At 50.3% G+C, this 20,746-nt stretch overlaps 1 protein-coding gene across 1 annotated transcript; it reads left to right on the top strand.

Annotated features, from left to right (window-relative positions):
- Positions 1-669: 669 nt before the first annotated feature.
- Positions 670-20,128, top strand: EIF4G1 (eukaryotic translation initiation factor 4 gamma 1). The gene is made up of 31 exons (XM_081086584.1): positions 670-720; positions 1,332-1,418; positions 2,474-2,650; positions 2,901-3,000; positions 4,057-4,169; positions 4,974-5,066; positions 5,265-5,331; positions 5,651-6,490; positions 7,100-7,188; positions 7,277-7,463; positions 7,550-7,683; positions 7,811-7,969; positions 8,133-8,318; positions 8,489-8,686; positions 8,893-9,039; positions 9,243-9,479; positions 9,648-9,752; positions 9,871-10,030; positions 10,228-10,331; positions 10,933-11,035; positions 11,301-11,403; positions 11,635-11,867; positions 12,005-12,123; positions 12,249-12,421; positions 12,735-12,860; positions 13,003-13,084; positions 15,623-15,721; positions 15,818-15,952; positions 16,065-16,146; positions 16,287-16,427; positions 19,512-20,128. The coding sequence occupies exons 2-31, from the start codon at positions 1,392-1,394 to the stop codon at positions 19,691-19,693; spliced, it is 4,701 nt and encodes a 1,566-aa protein (XP_080942710.1). The 5' UTR covers positions 670-720; positions 1,332-1,391; the 3' UTR covers positions 19,694-20,128.
- The last annotated feature ends 618 nt before the right edge of the window (positions 20,129-20,746 follow it).

The following is a 20,746-nucleotide window of genomic DNA, read 5'->3' on the forward strand; positions in this document are numbered from 1 at the left end:
CCCACGTGTGCCCGGCCTGGCCCGGCCCGGCGGCTGGGTGGGGGTGGGGAAGCGCGGGGCCAGAATATGCGGTCCCTGCGGCCTGGGAGGGTGCCGGGTTCACCGGCCACGAAGTCCCGCTGCGGTCTGACCCGAGGAGGCCCCGCCGGCGCAGGCACCGCGGCTCCCGGCCCGCCGCCCCCTCCCCCCTTTGCGGCCCGGCCGCCGGGAAGTGACACGTTGTTCTTTGGCACTGGTCGGCTCTGCGCAGGGAGGGCGCAGGGGAGGGAGGCGACGGCGGTGGGCAGGGAGGAGCCCCCGGCCCCGCCCGCCCGCCCTCCAGGCCGACCCTCGCTTGAAACCGGCTTCTCTTCGGCCGCCGCCCGCCTGGCCTTTTACTGCCCGACTCCCGCCCTTCCTGGCTTCCACTCCTGGGCGGCGGCGGGCTTCGCCTCTGGCCCCGCGCGGGTGCCCCCGTGGCCACCCGCAGCAGGCGTGCCTTGTGTGCCCCTGGGCCAGGCCCGGAACCCGGTGTCCCCAGGTGGGGGGTGGGGACACCACGGCCGAAGCTGCTAGCTCCGTTTATGATCCGGGAGCCTGGTGCCAGCGAGACCTGGAATTTCCGGTCTGGTTGGTCTTGGGCCCCGCGGAGCCAGGTTGATACCCCTCACCTCCCAACCCCAGGCCCTCGGATGCCCAGAACCTGTAGGCCGCACCGTGGACTTATTCTTAACCGAGCGGGTGAGTGAGGGTGCTGTTTGAGCAGGTCAGGGGTGGTTGGAGGTGATGCGGGTTGACAACGTGTTGGTGGGGGCATCAGCTGTCTCTTGCCTGCTCCTTCACCCCCTTGCGTCTCTTGGGGCTCCGTGTGGGACCTAGCCCTTGCCTCCCTCCCCCCTCCCCCACTCCTTTAGCCTTCAGCTTGGGTCCCTTCCCCTTTCCGAGTTCCACTCTTTCCCAACAGGTGTTGGGGGGACCCTGATGTGGACCAAATGAAATGAACAAAGCTCCACAGCCCACAGGCCCCCCACCCGCCCCATCCCCTGGACTCCCACAGGTAATTAGGAAGGAATTAGCCGAGACTGGGGTGGGGGTGGGGGAGATCAGGCAGCCGGTCAGGAACAGGTTCCAAACCCTCTGGATTTTCCCACCCCCATCTGTGTCAGGGCAAAGTGCAGATTTCTGCTGCCAGATTGAGACAGGGCTCCTGGCTGTTCCCAGGGGCTGTCATGGAGAGGGGGTATGTGGACTGCTGAGGCTCTCGCCCCAGATCTGCCCCCCTTACTTCACCAGCTTGGGTTTCTGCCCCACCCGGGTTTCCCCTCTTGCTGAACTCTGGTCTCCCCCTTCAGCCAGCGTTTCCCCCGGGGCAGACAGCACCGGTGGTGTTCAGTACGCCACAAGCGACACAAATGAACACGCCTTCTCAGTCCCGTCAGGTGAGGGGCTGTGGGGGTGGGAGTAGGGGCCTGGGTGGGAGCTGTGGAAAGCTTAAGCCAGCTTGGGCTGGATGGAAGCTCTGGAGGGCCTGTACCTGCCCCAGTTTCCTGACGCTTGCCCTGTGTTCTTTCATGCGACTCTGCACTTGGCACTGGTGATGACTTGTGGCCCTTTGGGGAGTATGTAGTTGGTGGGGGTGACATTACTAGGGGTCCTGGTGCCGTGAGAATTGGGGGCAGTACTTTGGGCCCTGCTGCCAACTCCTTTCCTATTTCCTCCTTTTACTGGGAGGCTGCCATTGCTCCGTTCCCCTTCCCTTCTTTCTCTTTGGACTGTGGCAAGATAAAACACTCCAGCTGCTGCTTGCCTTTCTGTGTTCCCTAAATTCTTCCTCACGAAGTGGGAGGATTCTTGTCCTACTTCCTCCCCCCTCCCCCATCACCTTGGGGATAATGCTCTTCTTTCCTGTCCCCATGTGCTCTCAGGGAGGATTCAGGTCTCTGCAGGTAATACCCCTTTGCTAATTCTGGACCTTCTCCGGGTCTCACCCTTATTCTCTGTCCTAGTCCGGGGCTAGGCCTAGGGACTGGAGGCTTCAGGGTGGGAACTTGTTTGCTGTCGAGGTTTTCAGTCTGCGACTGACGGATGCATGTTAGGGGCTAAATCTTTCACTGTATACCTGGCAACTGGGTGACCTTTGCATGTTAGTTCCTCAGTACTTCAGGGTGGAGCAGTGCATGCTGGGAGTATGTTGTCCTAAAAGGCTTTAGTTAGGCATAATGCATCTGGGGGTTAGGAAGCCTCTGCAGAAGGGTAGCCTGGTGGAGGTGACATGAGTGTGCATGGCAGTGAGGGAGTAAATACACAGGGTGCAAAGTGTATACCTCAGTGTGGAAGGCGTGTGTAGGTACAAGAGGCCACTTAACCATCATTTGGTGAAGTGGGTCTTGGAAGGATTGGGCCCCATGCTCCATAGCCCTAGTACTTCTCTCCAGACTAGAGACACTGCTGAGTGGCCCTTCCTAATATCAACTGCCTTCCTCCCTCTTGACAGCACTTCTACCCTAGCCGGGCCCAGCCCCCGAGCAGTGCAGCTTCCCGAGTGCAGAGTGCAGCCCCCGCCCGCCCTGGCCCAGCTGCCCATGTCTACCCTGCTGGATCCCAAGTAATGATGATCCCTTCCCAGATCTCCTACTCAGCCTCCCAGGGGGCCTACTACATCCCTGGACAGGTGAGGCTGGGGGCTGGAAGCCACAGAATCTTGTACTCCAACCCTCATCTCCCCAATCCTGACCCTCCAATCCCATCTCTTCTCCGTAGAGTAGGACTTCTTTCTGGTCACTGCCCAGAGCTGGCTTGTCCTATCTTTTTGTTCTAATGGCTTGTCCTATCTTGCCCTACATTCTCTTTGTAGTCTGATATGATACTCAGCTTCCTCATCTCTTTCTCTCCCCCTCCTCCTCTCCCTTCCCCCTCACCAGGGGCGTTCCACATATGTTGTTCCGACACAGCAGTATCCTGTGCAGCCTGGAGCCCCAAGTTTCTATCCGGGTGCAAGCCCTACAGAGTTTGGGACCTATGGTAAGCAGGGGAGGGGGAATCAGGTGAGAGTTGAGTACAAGGGACATCTAAACTCACTAATTCCTAATACCCTTTCTAGGCTTGTCTCTTGGTCTAAAAATGATAGGGCTAGTAGGTTGTAGGGATATGTGTGGGTGGTGGGGCATTTTATCCTATTTCTGTGAGTTGGAGTCCTCCCCATCGCAAGGAATATTGGATCAGGCACCAGTTTGAGGGCCTGTAAGTAAACATTTCCTGTGATACTCATTCCATGGGTGCAGGGAGCCATGGATTTGGGAGGTTTTTGTGGCTGTTTTTCATTTATATTCTTGGAGAGGATTAGTCTGTTCTTTATGGCAGTGGTTTCCAGAGTTTTTTGATCATCTATCAGGAAAAATTTTGATTAGGTACCTCTAATGTTATGGTTTTGTTTATACATTTGCATAATTTAAACAAATAATACTTAGGTTGCTTGTGAAAAACAAGTGGAGATTATGGATGAGATTAAAGAATGTATCCCACTTTGGAGACCATTGCTTTTAAGGAATTAATTTTTCCTCATCCTGGGCCTGGTTCATAATTTTACTTTTTATTTCCTTGCTCCTGAGCAAAGGGCTGGAGACTGGAACTGGACTCATGTTGAGTGGATAGGGTTGGCAAATCTTTTTCTCACTCCCAGCCAAAGACCTGATTCTGTTTCAGGTTAAGTAGTTGCTGCTCCCTCAGAGTATATGTGTATGTGGTGCCTGGGGTGGGGTACATACAGCATGGTACCAGGTGGAAGAAGGACAGACAGAATCGTGGTGGCTGGTGTATGATGGGGAACGAGTCCCTGCCTATAAGGGGTGTGTGTGCCAGTGTCAGGAATTCTTGTAAACGCAGCTCAGACTGGTTCCCCAGCTTTGATAGACACCTAATTCCCTTGGGGAGGAAGGTGGGGCAGGGCAAGGGGCCGGCTGTGGGTGATGAGAAGTTCTGGGCTTGGGAGGTACTCAAACAGGCATTTGTATATGGTTGTGCCCTGACGCTGCCACCATTCTTCCTTTCCCTGTGTCGTCTCCCCCCTCTCCCGCCAAGCTGGCACCTACTACCCAGCCCAGGGTGTGCAGCAGTTTCCCACTGGTGTGGCCCCCGCCCCGGTTTTGATGAACCAGCCACCCCAGATTGCTCCCAAGAGGGAGCGGAAAACGGTGAGTAGCAACAAGGGGCTCTCGGACATGTTGGAAAGGGAGAATCAAGATCAGGCGCATTGTGGGTCAGGGAGCAGGAAGTTGAGGAAGGAGATCTTCAGTTGAAATGGGCAAAGAATGGAGATCTGTGAAGTGCTCGTTTTTTTTGTATGTTGCTAAGATTACTTCAGAAGAAGCGCATGGGAAGACTAAAGTGGCTGGTGGGGAAATGTCTGAGAGACCTGGGGTCTGGGGTCCATAAGATCTGTGTTTGGTTTTAGGTTTCTGGTGGATTGCTTTAGAAATGGTTAGTTTTCTGTGGCCCCACCCCCACCCCCTAGTCCTGGAAGCTCTTGAGGCCTCCGCCTCTGCTCAATCCTCAAGCCCTGGGCGTGGTGCCCAGAATAGGGTGCCAGGGCTGGGGAAGCCGCTGAGTCACCCTGGCTCCACCCACTGGATCTGGGCCCTGCCCCCAGAGATCAGGCCGGCTAGCCACAAGTGAGCCGAATGGGTCCTAGATGGGGGTCCTGGGCCCCAGGGTGTGCAGCCACTGCCTTGGGGACTATTGGGGCAGGGATGAGGGAGGGAGGGGCATTGTGATGTACAGGGCTGCTCTGTGAGGTCGAGGGTCTCAGGGGTGGGGACCAGGGCAGGGACTACAAGAGCAGCCGGATGGGTTGACAGTAGAACTCATAGGGTTTCCGGCACCCGCCCACCTGTTCCCAGTGGGAGGGTGGAGGGTTGGCCTGGAGTCTTACGTGTGAGGCAGGGTGGAGAGGTGGGCTCCTCCTGCCTTCCACTGATCCTGTAGCTTTTTTTCCTCAGATCCGAATTCGAGATCCAAACCAAGGAGGGAAGGATATCACGGAGGAAATCATGTCTGGGGCCCGAACCGCCTCCACACCCACTCCTCCCCAGGTATTGTCTGCTAAGTAACACCATGGCTGGGATGGCTATTCTGCTCTGGACTCCCAAGTCCGGTGGTCTTTTCCTTCAACTAAGGGATTTATTTCCCTGCTTCCTGGATTTCTAGGTAGAGCTAAAGTAGAAATGGCTCTAGTAAAGAGGGTTGTGGGCCTCTTTAGGGCAAAGTTGGTAACATTTTGTGTCCTGCAGACGGGAGTCGGCCTGGAGCCTCAAGCTAATGGGGAGACTCCCCAGGTTGCTGTTGTTGTCCGGCCAGGTGTGTAAGCATGTGGAGCAGAGCTTTTACGGGGAAAAGGAGTGCGACAGTTTAAAATGCCAAGGAGGTGTAGAAAATAAAATAAAATGACAAGGAGTTGGGGTGGTGGCTTGAACCAGGTGCCAGAGAAGAATGACTTAAGTTTCAGGTAGTGGATTTTGAGTGTGGGTTGGGTTTTGGGTGAAAAGAGAAAAGGCTTAGGTGGGAGAAGACTGGGGGAAGGGAGCATTAGGTTGGGAATGCCTTGGCTGGGAGGCGGAGGTGGAAGAACAACAGAAAGACTTGCCTTTAATTACTCATTCTTCTTCCTGTGGTGCAGATGACCGGTCACAGGGAGCAATCATTGGGGGCCGGCCGGGGCTGCCTGGCACAGAGCATAGCCCTTCAGAATCGCAGCCTTCATCACCTTCTCCGACCCCATCACCACCCCCAATCTTGGAACCAGGATCTGAGCCTAATCTTGCAGTCCTCTCTATTCCTGGGGACACTATGACAACTGGGATAATACAAATGTCTGTAGAAGAATCATCCCCCATGCCCCGTGAAACTGGGGAGACATATTGTCTCTCTCCAGAACCCACTCCCCTCGCTGAACCCATACTGGAAGTAGAAGTGACACTTAGCAAACCAATTCCGGAATCTGAGTTCTCTTCCAGTCCTCTCCAGGTTTCCATCCCCCTGGCATCTCCCAAGGTGGAAATTCTTCCTGAGCCTAATGGCACGGTCCCATCTGAGGATCTAGAACCAGAGCTAGAGTCCTCAAACCCAGAACTTTCCCCTCTCCTTCCTCCCGCTTGTCCCTCCGAATCCCCCATGCCTATTGCTCCAACTGCCCAACCCGAGGAACTGCTCAATGGAGCCCCCTCACCACCAGCTGCGGACTTGAGTCCAGTCAGTGAGCCAAAGGAGCAGGCCAAGGAGGTTCCAGCACCAGTGGTTCCCCGCACCATCCTCTCTGCCACTCCAGCTATGGCTCCTCCCGTGACTTCCCCTGCTCCAGAGGAGGAAATGGAGGAGGAGGAAGAGGAGGAGGAGGAGGAGGAAGAAGAACCTGGAGAAGCTGAGAGTGAGAAGGGAGGAGAGGAACTGCTTCCCCCAGAGAGTACCCCTGTTCCAGCCCACCTGTCCCAGAATTTGGAGGCAGCAGCAGCCACCCAAGGTAAGATGCGGCTGGATGGTGGAGGTGGGTCAAGCCTGGAGGGTGTGGTTCTTTCTATTTATTGATCTCCCATTTGTGCTGTTATGTCTGGGTCAGAAGCTCTGTGATGGAAACTAAGAACTAGATTAAGGAATTTAAGAGAGGGTGTGATGGAAAGAGGAAATGTTATACAGTGACTGCTTTTTCCCTTTTTTTTTTTTTTTTTTTTTACATATCAATATATATAGTGATTATTCACCAAACACAGTGCTACTCAGAAATAAGTAATTTATCTTTTCACATAAGCATTTGTGTTGAATCTCAAAGTTTCTATGTACATGGAGGAAACGAGTTATTGTTACAGAGTACACACCAAGTAGTGCCTATAAAATTATGAACAATATGAACTATTCTATTGTAAAGAAAAGAAAATTCATGGCTGCATGGAGGACCGAGAAAGACGGAAAGAGAGATTATAACAGGGTATTAGGAAAATATAGGATGTGGCAAAAAGTAGGTTTAGAGTTGCTGGTATGGAAAATAATACATTAATAATAATAATATTAATAATACAGGGGCACTTCTTAAGTTATTCCCATTCCTCCCCCCCCCCCCCCGCCCTAAATATAGTGGCAGTATCTGTGCCAAAGAGGAGACGGAAAATTAAGGAGCTCAATAAGAAGGAAGCTGTAGGAGACCTTCTGGATGCCTTCAAGGAGGTAAGGAAGCAGATAGTAGCAGAGGGCAGAGTTTGGGTATGGAACAGTGGCTGAACTGCAACCAAACGGAATGTCCCCATGGTTGCAGGCAAACCCAGGAGTACCAGAGGTGGAAAATCAGCCTTCTGTAGGCAACAACCCCTGTCCAGAGCCTGAGAGCAGCAGTGTGCCCACACGACCTGAGGAACCAGATGAGACCTGGGACTCAAAGGAAGACAAAATCCACAATGCTGAGAATATCCAACCTGGGGAACAGAAGTATGAATATAAGTCAGGTATGCTGAAGGAAGGGTTGAGAGGGCTGAGTACTCTTATCAGGACTCAGGAGACAGTACGGTTGGTTCATCTGTCTTCCTTACAGATCAGTGGAAGCCTCTAAACCTTGAGGAGAAAAAGCGTTATGACCGTGAGTTCCTGCTTGGCTTTCAGTTCATCTTTGCCAGTATGCAGAAGCCGGAGGGACTGCCTCATATCAGTGATGTCGTATTGGACAAGGTTGGTGGGCTTGAGGGGAAGCTAAGTTTGTACTGCCTGGCTGGCTGGATGGGGAGGAGCCCGAGGTCCTGAAAGAGCAGTCAGTGGCCCTAGCCTGTTTCTGATACCTTCTCTGTTCTTTTCACAGGCCAATAAAACACCACTGCGGCCACTGGATCCTGCTAGACTTCAAGGCATAAATTGTGGCCCAGACTTTACTCCATCCTTTGCCAACCTTGGCCGACCAACCCTCAGCAGCCGTGGGCCCCCAAGGGGTGGGCCAGGTGGGGAGCTGCCCCGAGGGCCGGTGAGTGGGACTAGCTAGATGGGCAATTGGGCAAGGGAAGTGGGGATGTGTGGCCTTCTGTACCTCATTGGGGAATGAGAAGTTTGCCCTGAAGATGTGTGGTAGTGGTGTCAGGTTGTGCTGAGTACTGTATCTTCTCTTGTCCTCATCCCTTGCTTAGCAGGCTGGTCTGGGACCCCGGCGCTCTCAGCAGGGCCCCCGAAAGGAGCCACGCAAGATCATTGCTACAGTATTAATGACCGAAGATATAAAACTGAACAAAGCAGAGAAGGCCTGGAAACCCAGCAGCAAGCGGACAGCAGCTGATAAGGACCGAGGGGAAGAGGATGCTGATGGCAGCAAAACCCAGGTACTGGCAAGTCCTTTGGTCTCTATTCTTTCTCTTCAGGGTTTGCTGAGCCAACTTTGCTTATTTTGCTTCTGTCCATCCTATCCCTGGCCTCTTCATTCTCATACCCTTTTCCATCCCTCCCAGTGGCCTCTGAGAACCTCACTGGATCCTATTCCCTCTCCCACCAGGACCTGTTCCGCAGGGTGCGCGCCATTCTGAATAAGCTGACACCCCAGATGTTCCAGCAGTTGATGAAGCAAGTGACGCAGCTGGCCATCGACACTGAGGAGCGCCTGAAAGGGGTCATTGACCTCATCTTTGAGAAGGCCATTTCAGAGCCCAACTTCTCTGTGGCCTATGCCAACATGTGCCGCTGCCTCATGGCGGTTAGTTTCCACTATTTTCTAAATCATGTGGTCTGGCCTCCCACTTCTTGAGTCCAGCTTCTTGGTTCTCCTCCAGTCTGTGCTGTTGATGGCAGCCAAGAGGAGGCAGAGCCGGAGCTAAAGGTCTTCCTGGCTTTTAGGTAAAGACTGTGAGGGTCTTCCCTGCCCTAGACTAACCTGAATGTGACAATCTCTTTGACATACAGCTGAAAGTGCCCACTACAGAAAAGCCAACAGTGACTGTAAACTTTCGAAAACTGTTGTTGAATCGATGTCAGAAGGAGTTTGAAAAAGACAAAGATGATGATGAAGTTTTTGAGAAGAAACAAAAAGAGATGGATGAAGCTGCTACGGTGAGAGAAAACCAACCAATTCCACTGCTTATTCAGAAGCTACTTAGCTGTAGAATTGGGGGTGGGGTAGTGGTTATGGGGGTTTCTCTGCCTGAGGACATGAGTGCTTGTTGCTGGGTATAGAAATCCAGATGGTGGAGGAGAGGGTTTTAGCCTTGTGGCTGGGTATCTTTTTGATGTGTTCCCTGTCTCATGACTGCCAGGCAGAGGAACGGGGACGCCTGAAGGAAGAGCTGGAAGAGGCTCGAGATATAGCCCGGCGGCGCTCTTTAGGGAATATCAAGTTTATTGGGGAGTTGTTCAAGCTGAAGATGTTAACAGAGGCAATAATGCACGACTGTGTAGTTAAACTACTTAAGAACCACGACGAAGAGTCCCTTGAATGCCTTTGCCGTCTGCTCACTACCATTGGCAAAGACCTAGACTTTGAAAAAGCCAAGGTAGGGGTCCTGGGATGTAGAAGGGGGCAAGCTGAAGTACGTGGGGCCTACTGTCCACTGATAAACTCCCTGTTGGGCTGTCATGTCTGGGCCACTGAATCTCAGTGATGGAGATAAGGGCCTGTAGCTGGAAGTTCCTGGCCTGATCTCTTTGCTGCTTCTCCCTAGCCCCGAATGGATCAGTATTTCAACCAGATGGAGAAAATAATTAAGGAAAAGAAGACTTCATCCCGAATCCGCTTCATGCTGCAGGACGTGCTGGATCTGCGACGGGTGTGTGTCCCCGCCTTCCCACTACTAACCTGCTGCCTCTGACCCCATAGCCCCCAGTTGCTGCCTGCTTTGGCCTCTCTGATGTAATTATCTTGTGGGTGGCTTCATGTCCCTACAGAGCAATTGGGTGCCACGCCGAGGGGATCAGGGTCCCAAGACCATTGACCAGATCCATAAGGAGGCGGAGTTGGAGGAGCATCGGGAGCACATAAAAGTGCAGCAGCTAATGGCCAAGGGCAGCGACAAGCGTCGGGGTGGCCCTCCAGGTCCACCTATCAGTGAGTTTGAGGCTGCAATTGAGGAGGGGCAATGTGAGGGGTTGTGCTTTCCACTGATGACTTCTTGTTAGTGCCACGTGTCTGGGCCACTGATACCCCATGATGGAACTGAGGATCTGAGGAAGCGAGGCTGGGGTCAGCTCAGGTGGACAGGGCTGTTTACTCACTATTTCAGTGTGCTCTCCTTTTTGTTCCAGGCCGTGGCCTTCCACTTGTAGATGATGGTGGTGGCTGGAACACAGTCCCCATCAGTAAGGGCAGCCGCCCTATTGACACCTCACGACTCACCAAGATCACGAAGGTAGGGGTGTGTATGTTGGAGGGGGTGATGTTTGAAATAGGAGGGTAATGAGGGATCAAAGTAGGCATTAAACACAATTTGGGTCTCCGTCCCCTCATTCTCTGAGGTTGGGAAAGTGACAGCTGAAATTTTCCTCTTAGACTAACTGGTTAGATTACTAGAGACAGGACTGCCAACCCTAGGACGTGTGATCACATTGGTCTGGGCCACTCTGTGGTCAGCACACTGACATGCACACCAAATTAGGTAGGTCCATTCTTGTTCTGTGCATCTCCCAGGCTAAAATGATTTTTACTGGTTGGAAAAAAGTGAATGTTGTTATGTGATGTGAAATTATGTAAAATTTACATTTCATTGTTCATAGTTTTATTGGAACTCAACCATGTTCATTCCCTTTATTCTCTGTGACTGCTCTTGTGTGACAGCGGCAGTGTTGAGTAGTTAGAATAGAGACTGTGTGGCTGCAAAGCCTAAAATATTTACTATTTGGCCCTTTACAGGAAAAGCTTGCCTGGCCCCTGGTCTGGGCTGTTGATGGCTGTGTGGCTGGGGGCTTTGGCCAGGTCAGACCTATGACTCTTCACCCCCTTTCCTTCCTCAGCCTGGCTCCATCGATTCAAACAACCAGCTCTTTGCACCTGGAGGTCGATTGAGCTGGGGCAAGGGCAGCAGTGGAGGCTCAGGAGCCAAGCCCTCTGACGCAGGTAGGGAGGCCAATGTAAAGAGCTGGGTGATTAGTAATGAGCTCTCTTGAGGGTAGAGCATTGTCTCTATGGGAGGCTTGTCTCCTAGCCTGTCTGTGGGGCTTTCAGTACAGTGTGGTTAGGTAATGCAGGAGCCGTGGACTACTTGGTGGGACTAGGGACTGAAATGCTTTAGTGTTGGGGCTAGGACCAAGAGTCCTAAACTGGCAAGTAGGTGATAGGATGTAAGAAAATATATCTTAATCTTCATTTACTGCCTCCCCAGCATCAGAAGCTGCTCGACCAGCTACTAGTACCTTGAATCGCTTCTCAGCCCTTCAACAGGCAGCACCTACTGAAAGCACAGAAAACAGACGTGTGGCCCAGAGGTGAGGCTTCCTAGGTCTCTGTGTTTCACGCACATGGAGGATACCATGATTGGGTTTGGGTTGTTGCCATAGGAATCCTCACACACAACTGTAATGCTGAGAGGCCCTGGCTGAGCATGGGACATATTCCTGATGCCAAGAACAAGGCCTGATGGTTGCTCAGCATGTTGGGTAAAGGAGCGAACTGCTGGGCAGTACAGGTGAGAGACCATGTGCTTGTCTTTCTTCCAGGAGTAGCTTGAGCCGGGAACGAGGTGAGAAAGCTGGGGACCGGGGAGACCGCTTAGAGCGGAGTGAGCGGGGAGGTGATCGTGGGGACCGGCTAGATCGCTCTCGGACACCTGGCACCAAGCGGAGCTTCAGCAAGGAAGTGGAGGAACGGAGTAGAGAGCGGCCTTCTCAGCCTGATGGGCTGCGCAAGGCAGCTAGCCTCTCGGAGGAACGGGACCGCGGACGGGATGCTGGTAAGGGGTTGAGAGAGGAAGGGAAGGGAATGGTGTGGGCTGGTTAGGGACTAGTAAGTCCCTAGACAGTCTTCAGAGCTGCAGTTTGCTGGAAAGACTGGAACTGAAGAGTCTCTGATCTGTTTTGTACCCCTCAGGGAAGCGAGACGCCACCTTGCCTCCTGTGAGTCCCCCTAAGGCTGCACTATCAGAAGAGGAGCTGGAGAAGAAATCTAAGGCCATCATTGAGGAATACCTCCATCTCAATGACATGAAGGTTGGTAGTGGGGGGGGGTCTGAGTGATGGTAGAGTGGGCAGAGACTGTGCTGCCTGGTATACATTGTAGGGTCTAGACCAGATTCTGACGGCTCTCTTTCTCCTGTACCCTGTGCCCCCTGCAGGAGGCAGTGCAGTGTGTGCAGGAGCTGGCCTCACCCTCTCTGCTTTTCATCTTTGTGCGGCATGGCGTTGAGTCCACACTGGAACGCAGTGCCATTGCTCGTGAACATATGGGACGGCTGCTGCACCAGCTGCTCTGTGCTGGGCACCTCTCCACTGCTCAGTACTATCAAGGGTATGACCAACTTCTGTGACCCTCCCACTTTTACAAAACTACAAATTCCCTTCCTTTGTAGGACCTGTGGAACTTTGGGGAAGAATGTAGGTTCCTCAAACATCCTGGTCAACATCATTTTTGTCAGGGGTAGGGGGTTGAGCCATCTAAGGACAAGAAGGTGTCCTTAGCTTGAGATAATTGCCCCATGTTTAGGAAATATTCCTGATGGGCTCCATGTTCAATTCTTTAGTCATGCCTTGTTACCCCAAAAGGAGGGTAGGCACCTGGCTCCTCTTTCCTAGAATGCCCTAACTTTGAATTCCCTTTGCAGGCTGTTTGAAATCCTAGAATTGGCTGAAGACATGGAAATTGACATCCCCCACGTGTGGCTCTACCTAGCAGAACTGGTAACGCCAATTCTGCAGGATGGTGGAGTACCCATGGGGGAGCTGTTCAGGTGAGCTCCCTTAGCTGGAAGTCGGGAGAGGTAGAAAGAGGGGGGGTGAGGACGGAGGGGTGGTTGGCTAAGGTGCCCATGTTTAGGGAGGGCTGGGGTAGTATGTTGAGGGCTTAACAAAAACAACTGAATTTTCTTATAGGGAGATTACAAAACCTCTGAGGCCCCTGGGCAAAGCTGCTTCTCTGTTGCTGGAGATCTTGGGGCTCCTATGCAAAAGCATGGTGAGTGAGAGCCTTTCAGGGATGATGTGTTCAGGATTTTTCCTACTGTGCTTTTTGGGCTATTTGGGGTGACACTGAAGCCTCTCTTGGTCCTTTGGCGGGATAGGGTTAATGGGGATGGATGGTAATGCTGTGTTAGTATCTGAGAGAGAGAGGCTGGTACTCCCTCAGATCAGTTCCTCTTAGAGTTCTGGTCAAGGCTGGAGAATGGGAATCTTAAGACCCTAGACCAGCGGTTCTCAATCTGTGGGTCGCGACCCCTTTGGCGGTCAAACGACCCTTTCACAGGGGTCACCTAAGACCATCCTGCATATCAGATATTTACATTACGATTCATAACAGCAAAATTACAGTTATGAAGTAGCAACGAAAATAATTTTATGGTTGGGGTCACAACATGAGGAACTGTTTTAAAGGGCCAGAAGGTTGAGAACCACTGCCCTAGACCCTTGTTTGATTGTTTCATTCATTCTTTTTTATTTATTCATTTATTATTTTTTTAATAAATATTGTTGAAAGTATTACATAGGTCCTTTTTTCCCCCCGTTGCCCTCCCCCCCATTCATTCATTTTTTTTAAACTAGTGTTTAAAGAAACACAAACATTTACTAGATAGTAGGCATTGATAATACAGCAGTGAATAAAAAAAGTTGAAAGAGGAAAAACGACTTAACAAAAACAACAGTGTGAAGTAAAGCATGAAATAAAGTGGTTGAAATTGAGTGTTTTAAGCACTGTGAAGTTGCAAAGGAGTGTCTGATAATGTTCATGATGGTATGCTTTCCTGGAAAGGTGCTGAAGCTGCCTAGTGTGAAAGTTAATTGTTGACTAGCAGGTAGGAAGGTGGGAAGATAGGAAAGGCAAGCTGGGTGTGGGGTTTAGTGGTAGTAGAAAGTTGGAAAGTGCAGTTTCAGAAGAGTTTAGCTACCTGGAACCTGGAGGAATGAGACTTGGAATGGAAAGGAATTGTTCTTTCAGCATACATAATTATGTACCAGGATAATTTATGTTTAAAAAAAGAAAAAGCATGTTGAACTACTATATTTTCATTGAATCTAAGGTGCCATAGATTATAGGATGCATTTATACTCTGCTAAGGAAAAGAAAAGACTTATGGTCATATTTTTAAAATGTAATATACTTCCCTAGCTGGTTTGGCTCAGTGGATAGAGCCTGTGGACTGAAGAGTCCTAGGTTTGATTCCGGCCAAGGGCACACTTTTGGGTTGTGGGCTGGATCCCCCAGTGCAGGAGGCAGCCGACCAATTTCATCATTGATTTTTCTATCTATCTCTCCCTCTCCCTTCCTCTCTGAAATCAATAAAGATCTTTAAAAAAAAAAATAACCATAAGAAATTGTAATATAATAACTGAGACAACTCCATTTCAGTGGTGTTAAAATCCATGAGCATCTTTAAAATCCATAAACTATAATTAATAATCCTGTTAAGGGTTGAGGTCATCATTTTGAATACCTGTGATTATGAAAGTGATCCTTTTCAGAATCTCTTGCCTTTTACAGGATATGGGCTCTCAGACTTGCTGTTTGTGTGAGGATTCTGATTTGCGTTGGGGGTGGGTGGGTGTATATGCTTCTAAAATTTTCTGGACTTGGGAACCAATAAATGTACTTGTTAGTTGTCCTTTCCCATCAGCATTTGTTACTTGGAGTAATGAAAAATGAAACTTTTAGAAAAAAAAATGTAGGAGTGTGGAATAGGATGAGATATTTATTTGGATTTGGTTGTTTACCTTTTGTGATCCAATTAATTCTTTGATAATCCTGTGAAAGGCAATTGACATCTTTCCTGGAGGCTCTTAGGCCATTCACCCCCAAACCTGCAGTCTCATAGTGGATGAGTTCCTTGTGTCTACGACTGATGTCTGTGCTTGGTACTAGACTGTAAACTTGGAGGTCCTGTGCCTATTTTGTACCGCTATAGCAGTGGTTCCCAACCTTTTTTATGGTCATGCCCCACCTAAGCATCTCTCAAATCCTGATGCACCCTCCCCCCAACCTCGACATATAATTCTTCTTATTTAAAAAGTAAACTATTCATGTGGAGGAGGCCTAAAAGGCCATTAACTTTGTCTAAACAAGCTTCCAAAGAACATGGCATCCATGAAAGAGAAAAAAGAACAAAAGGACAGTTGAAGTACTGAGGAAGAAGTCACTAAGAAATTGTTTTAAAAAAATATGAAGTGATACGAAAAAATAGCAAAAAAAGTTTCAAAACATATAATAAAAGACTGAAATGCATAAATATGTCACAATATACTGTATACGAGGCTCCTAGAACCATAAGAAATGCAAAAAATTCACTGTTAATAACTCATTCTTGAATTGCCCCCCTTAAAAATCAAATTCCCTCCCCCCCATGGGGCATTTGCCTCACATTGGGAACTACTGGTCTATAACATCCTGAGCCTCTAGCTGGCACCTAGTGGCCTTTCAGTAAATATTTGATATATGCCATTTGTGGTGCTGTTAGTTTCTTGGAGAGAGAAAGGGATGCTGAGTTGGTCTTGTGTTTTTCAGGGTCCCCAAAAGGTGGGGGCACTATGGCGAGAAGCTGGACTCAGCTGGAAAGAATTCCTACCAGAAGGCCAGGATGTTGCTGCGTTTGTTGCTGAACAGGTTTGTGGCTGGAGCTCCATTTGGGGCTGGCCAGTCTTCCATCATCTCACTGACGTGGTACACTTACCTCTTGCCTATGGGCTCTTTTGCTTGCAGAAGGTGGAGTATACCCTGGGAGAGGAGTCAGAAGCCCCTGGCCAGAGGTTGCTCTCCTCTGAGGAGCTGAGCAGGCAGCTGGAGAAGCTGCTCAAGGAGGACAGTAGTAACCAGCAGGTGTCTGACTGGATAGAGGTACGTTTCTCTTGATACCAGGAGAGCAGGATAAAGGAGAAGTTGTTCTGGTGTGATGATGGGGGCAAAATTCAGAATTTATGGGTCATATGTTTTTCTTTTTCCTGCATAGGCCAACCTGACTGAGGAGCAGGTAGCATCCAACACATTAGTTCGAGCCCTCATGAAAACTGTCTGCTATTCCGCAATTATTTGTAAGAGGAGCCAGGGAGATGGTGGGGCAAGGGTGGGCCCAACAGACAAATGGAGGGAGGGAGGTTTTGGTCTTTGCCTCCTAGTTCTGAACCAGAATGAGGGTGCATTATCCCACTTATCCCTGTCTTTCTTCCCGTAGTTGAGACTACCCTCCGAGTGGATGTTGCAGTGCTGAAAGCACGAGCGAAACTGCTACAGAAATACCTATGTGATGAGCAGAAGGAGCTGCAGGCACTCTATGCCCTCCAGGCCCTTGTAGTGACCCTAGAACAGCCCCCCAGTAAGAGCCAGGCTGGAGGGTTGGGGGTGGGGTGGAAGAACCGCCAGAAAGCGGGGACAGTCATGGAAAGGTGGGTGGTCATTAGAGAGCAAAATGCTCTGATGGTTGATTCCTTTCCTCTACAGTGTTTGTTTCCTTGTCTACAAATGGGAGGAGTTAGACTCAGCCTTGAAGGTGTGACCACCTGTTTTGTGCTTAGCCAGCTATTAGATGTCAGGAATGCAGAGCTGATAAATGTTTTTTCCCTTTGCCAGGCACAGGGCTGAGATGCTTTTCTTGCCTCATTTAATCTCACAACTATTCTTTAGAATAGATGGTGTTGTCCTCTTCCATTTTGGGAGACTGAGGGTCAGGTTAACATTCCTGAGGTTATGCATTCTGCAAATAGGTAGGTGCTGGGGCCCTGGGATGTTAGTAATAAATCAAGCACAGTTCCCATGCTGACCTGGAGTGAGGAGTGTTGGAAGATGGATCCTTAGTACATTTATTTAGTCTAAGGCAAGCATGTCAAAATCTTGGCCAGCTGGACGAGATTTTGACATGCTTGGTCTAAGGCAGTGGTTCTAAACCACTGGTCTAAGGGATAATGAGTGGGAATTGACAAATGGGAGCTAAATAACAAGTAGGACGGGGAGACTGGTAAAAAGGAACTGTGCAGAAGGCCATGAAGTAGGAAGCACTGGACAGAGGTAAAAGAACTTGAAGGAAGACCATTGTGGGAGAGCACAGAAACCAGTCATGTGAGGCAAAATGGGGTCAAGAGATGGACATAGGCTGGATCATGCAGGGCTATGTAAGCCAGGGGTTGAGTTTTGGGCTTTAGCCTAAGGACAAGAAGAGGCCTTTGTGGGACTTAAGCAAAATTAAAGAATTCTAATTCAGTCTTTAGATCTGGCTATTAGGGGAAGAGTATGGTTTGGAATAGGGGTGAGTGTGAATGCAGTAGGATCAGCTAATCCAGGATGTGTTGGTAGTGGCTCAGTCTGGCTGTGGAGATGGGAGAGGTGTGGGCAGATTCGAGACATACACTGACCTGGGAGAGGGCGATGAGAGTCATGCCTCCCAGGAAGGTTTTTAGTGTTCAGTAGGTGAGGTGATAGTGTGGTACCATCCATTGAGTGGTAGGAAACACTGGATCAAGTTGAGTTTGTGGTCTGTGGGTGGGGGTGATCAGAGATGTTGGTAGACAGCTGGATATCTGAATTCATTTGGAGAGGAAGAGATCAGGGATAGAGGTCTACCTGTGAGTTTTTAGCACAGGGCAACAACACATGCAAGTCGTAAGTAGAAAAACAACAAAAAGATACAGGATTGCCTGAGGGAGAGTGATGAGGGCCTGAGATAGTACCTTCAGGTGAAGGATCAACAGATAGGGATCAAGCAGGACAGGACCCTATGAGTGAAGGACAATAATTTTAGGAGAGGGAAGTGGTCAGTAATGCTAGATGCTGCTTAAGAACTCCATGAGGTGACCTGAAAATTAAGGGCTTCTGCAGCATAAAAGAATGGAGGCCATCCTGGCAGAATCATTATTTGGTGGAGTAGAGTGCAGGATCTTAATTGAAAAGGACTGAGTAGTATTTGACTAAGAAAAGAAAACAGCAAATGTAAACAAAAATCTTTGAATTCAATCTGTCAAAATATGAAAATATTTTGTTTGGTTATGACATAGTGGTTGTAAAGGTGTCCTTTTGTGTTGAGATCAGAGAAACTTAGGCTTGAAAATACAGGGCAGATTATGTGTATAGGGTCCCCAGGGTGGGTGTGCAAAGGATTTAAAGCACAGGTTTGGGACAAATGATGTACTGCTGCCATTGCTGTGGGATGGGGAGGGGAGGCTGCCCACAGGCAAGCAGTTGTAGATTTGAGGGTGTGCATGCCCCTAAGAGCACCCTGGATTGCAGCTTCTTAGGCAGCTCAGTCAGTTTCACAAATGAACTGGGCTCTACATTCTATGGTTTATTGCTCTCTCTTTAAAAAAAAAAAAATTGATTCTTTAGAGAGAGAGAGAGAGGAAAACATCAATTTGTTCTGCTTATGTATGGATTCATTGATTCTTTTATGTGCTCTGACTGGGGATCAAACCCTCAAGCTTGGTGTATCAGGCCGCCATTAACCAACTGAGCTACCTGGTCAGGGCTATATTAATTTCTTTTATATTTATGTATATATATGTTTTTGTTGATTTCAGAGAGGAAGGGAGAGGGAGAGAGAGAGAGAACCATCGATGATGAGAGAGAATCATTGATTGGCTGCCTCCTGCATGCCCCTTACTGGGGATCGAGCCTGCAACCCGGGCATGTGCCCTTGACTGGAATTGAACCCGGAACCCTTCAGTCTGCAGACCAACACTATCCGCTGAGCCAAACCGGCCAGGGCTTCATTTCTTTTTCCGGAAGAAATATATTCACTACTTTTAGGAATATAAAGTTTGCTTTGGAAATGCCGGTAGTGCAGTGTGGGGAAGGAAGTAGGTTGTGTTCAGGGTTGTAGGACAAGTGCTTAGGAAGGCTAGGGGTGAGGGAGAAAGAGGGTCAGAGTGCACGGGGTGCTTGAGTTGAGCCTAAAGGAATTCACTAGGAAGGTGACAAGAGAAAGGATGTTCCTGGCAAAAGATGTAGCACACAGAAAAATGTCAAGGCCAGAGAGGGTGTGTTATGTTCAGAAGGTGGAAAGGAATCAAGTTTGTCAGGATCCGTAATGGGGGCCAGTAGATGTTTAGGTTATACCCTTTAATTGTGAGTGATACATCTGGGATTGTGATTCCAAATTCAGGAGTACCAATTTTACATAGTTTTCTCCGTTAATTATATTATTAAAGTGAAGAAATTTGAAGTTGCTGAGGTGAGTGAAGCTAGGCAGGTTTGTAAGGTTTGGCTGAGTGACTCATTCCTGTGCACCAGTCTCTTTAGATCATGAGGTTAGCATCCCATCAAAGACCTAGTCACCCTGAGATGGTCACAGATAGATGTCTGGACAGTGGGTCAAGGGCCAAGTTTTAACAGTGGAGCTTGGGAGGGATTCCTGTGGGTGGGATGGGGTGGCTGTGGGCAGCACACCTCTTACACCTGTCCTACCTTGCAGACCTGCTTGGGATGTTCTTTGATGCGTTGTACGATGAGGATGTGCTGAAGGAAGACGCCTTCTACAGCTGGGAGAGTAGCAAGGACCCCGCTGAGCAGCAGGGCAAGGGCGTGGCCCTTAAATCTGTCACAGGCTTCTTCAAGTGGCTTCGTGAGGGGGAGGAGGATTCCGACCACAACTGAGGGCTGGTGGGGTCGGGGACTTGGAACCCCATGGACACTCGGATGGCCCAGCCAGCCGCCCGGACTGCAGGGGGGTCAGCAGCAGCGGCGGTGGCAGTGGGTACCTGTAGTGCGATGTGTCTGAGCTAATAAAGTGGCTGAAGAGGCAGGATGGCGTGGGGCTGCCTGGGGCCCCCCTCCAGGATGCTGCCAGGTGTCCCTCTCCTCCCCCTGGGACACAGAGATATATTATATATAAAGTCTTGAAATTTGGTGTGTCTTGGGGGGGCACCACTGCTTGCCCCTGGGGTCCTTTTTTTATTTTCTGAAAATCACTCTTGGGACTGCCGTCCTCGCTGCTGGGGGCATATGCCCCAGCCCCTGCACCACCCCTGCTGCTGCCTGGGCAGGGGGAAGGGGGGGCACGGTGCCTGTAATTATTAAACATGAATTCAATTAAGCTCACTGCCTCTGCTTTATGGCCTTCTCCCTCGGAGAAGGGGTATGGATCGGCGGGCAGCCTCCTTTCCAGAGCTGGCACTACAGCAGCTTCCTAGAACTTGGCACCCCTCTTACCTCTTCCCCTGTCCATGATTGTGGAAGCTGGGAATCACTTTCTTGGAGGGTGGCCTTGAAGTGGAGGTGCTTGGGTGCCCTGTTGGTTAGGAGGGGGGAGGGAGACAATAGCTGTGGGGTATTCAGTAGAATACACTTGGCTGGTTTCACTTTCCTAGCAGAATGTGATCCAAACTCCTCTTGCGTGGAGGTGGGCCTGAGTTTCAGGCTGTTCATAGCCCGCGAGTCCTTTTTGGTTACAAGGGCTCACCTATAAAACGAGGGGGTTGGATGCAGTGAGGTCCTATGGGCCCATACAGTGCTACTGGCAGCCTGGCCCCGTCAATCCCGCCAAGACACGTCGACTCCCCTACCCTACCCCGCTCCACCCGCCTTGAGGGGTCACTCCGTGGCTGGGCCTGGGAGCAGAGGACAAGCTTCTCCGTACGCCGGCTCTGCGTGGCCCTGACGCCGACACGGCCCCGCCCACCCGCTCACTTTAGGCGGTGACGTGAATGG

Source organism: Myotis nattereri, assembly GCF_964212035.1.
Source record: "Myotis nattereri genome assembly, chromosome: 3".
NCBI lineage: Eukaryota > Metazoa > Chordata > Mammalia > Chiroptera > Vespertilionidae > Myotis > Myotis nattereri.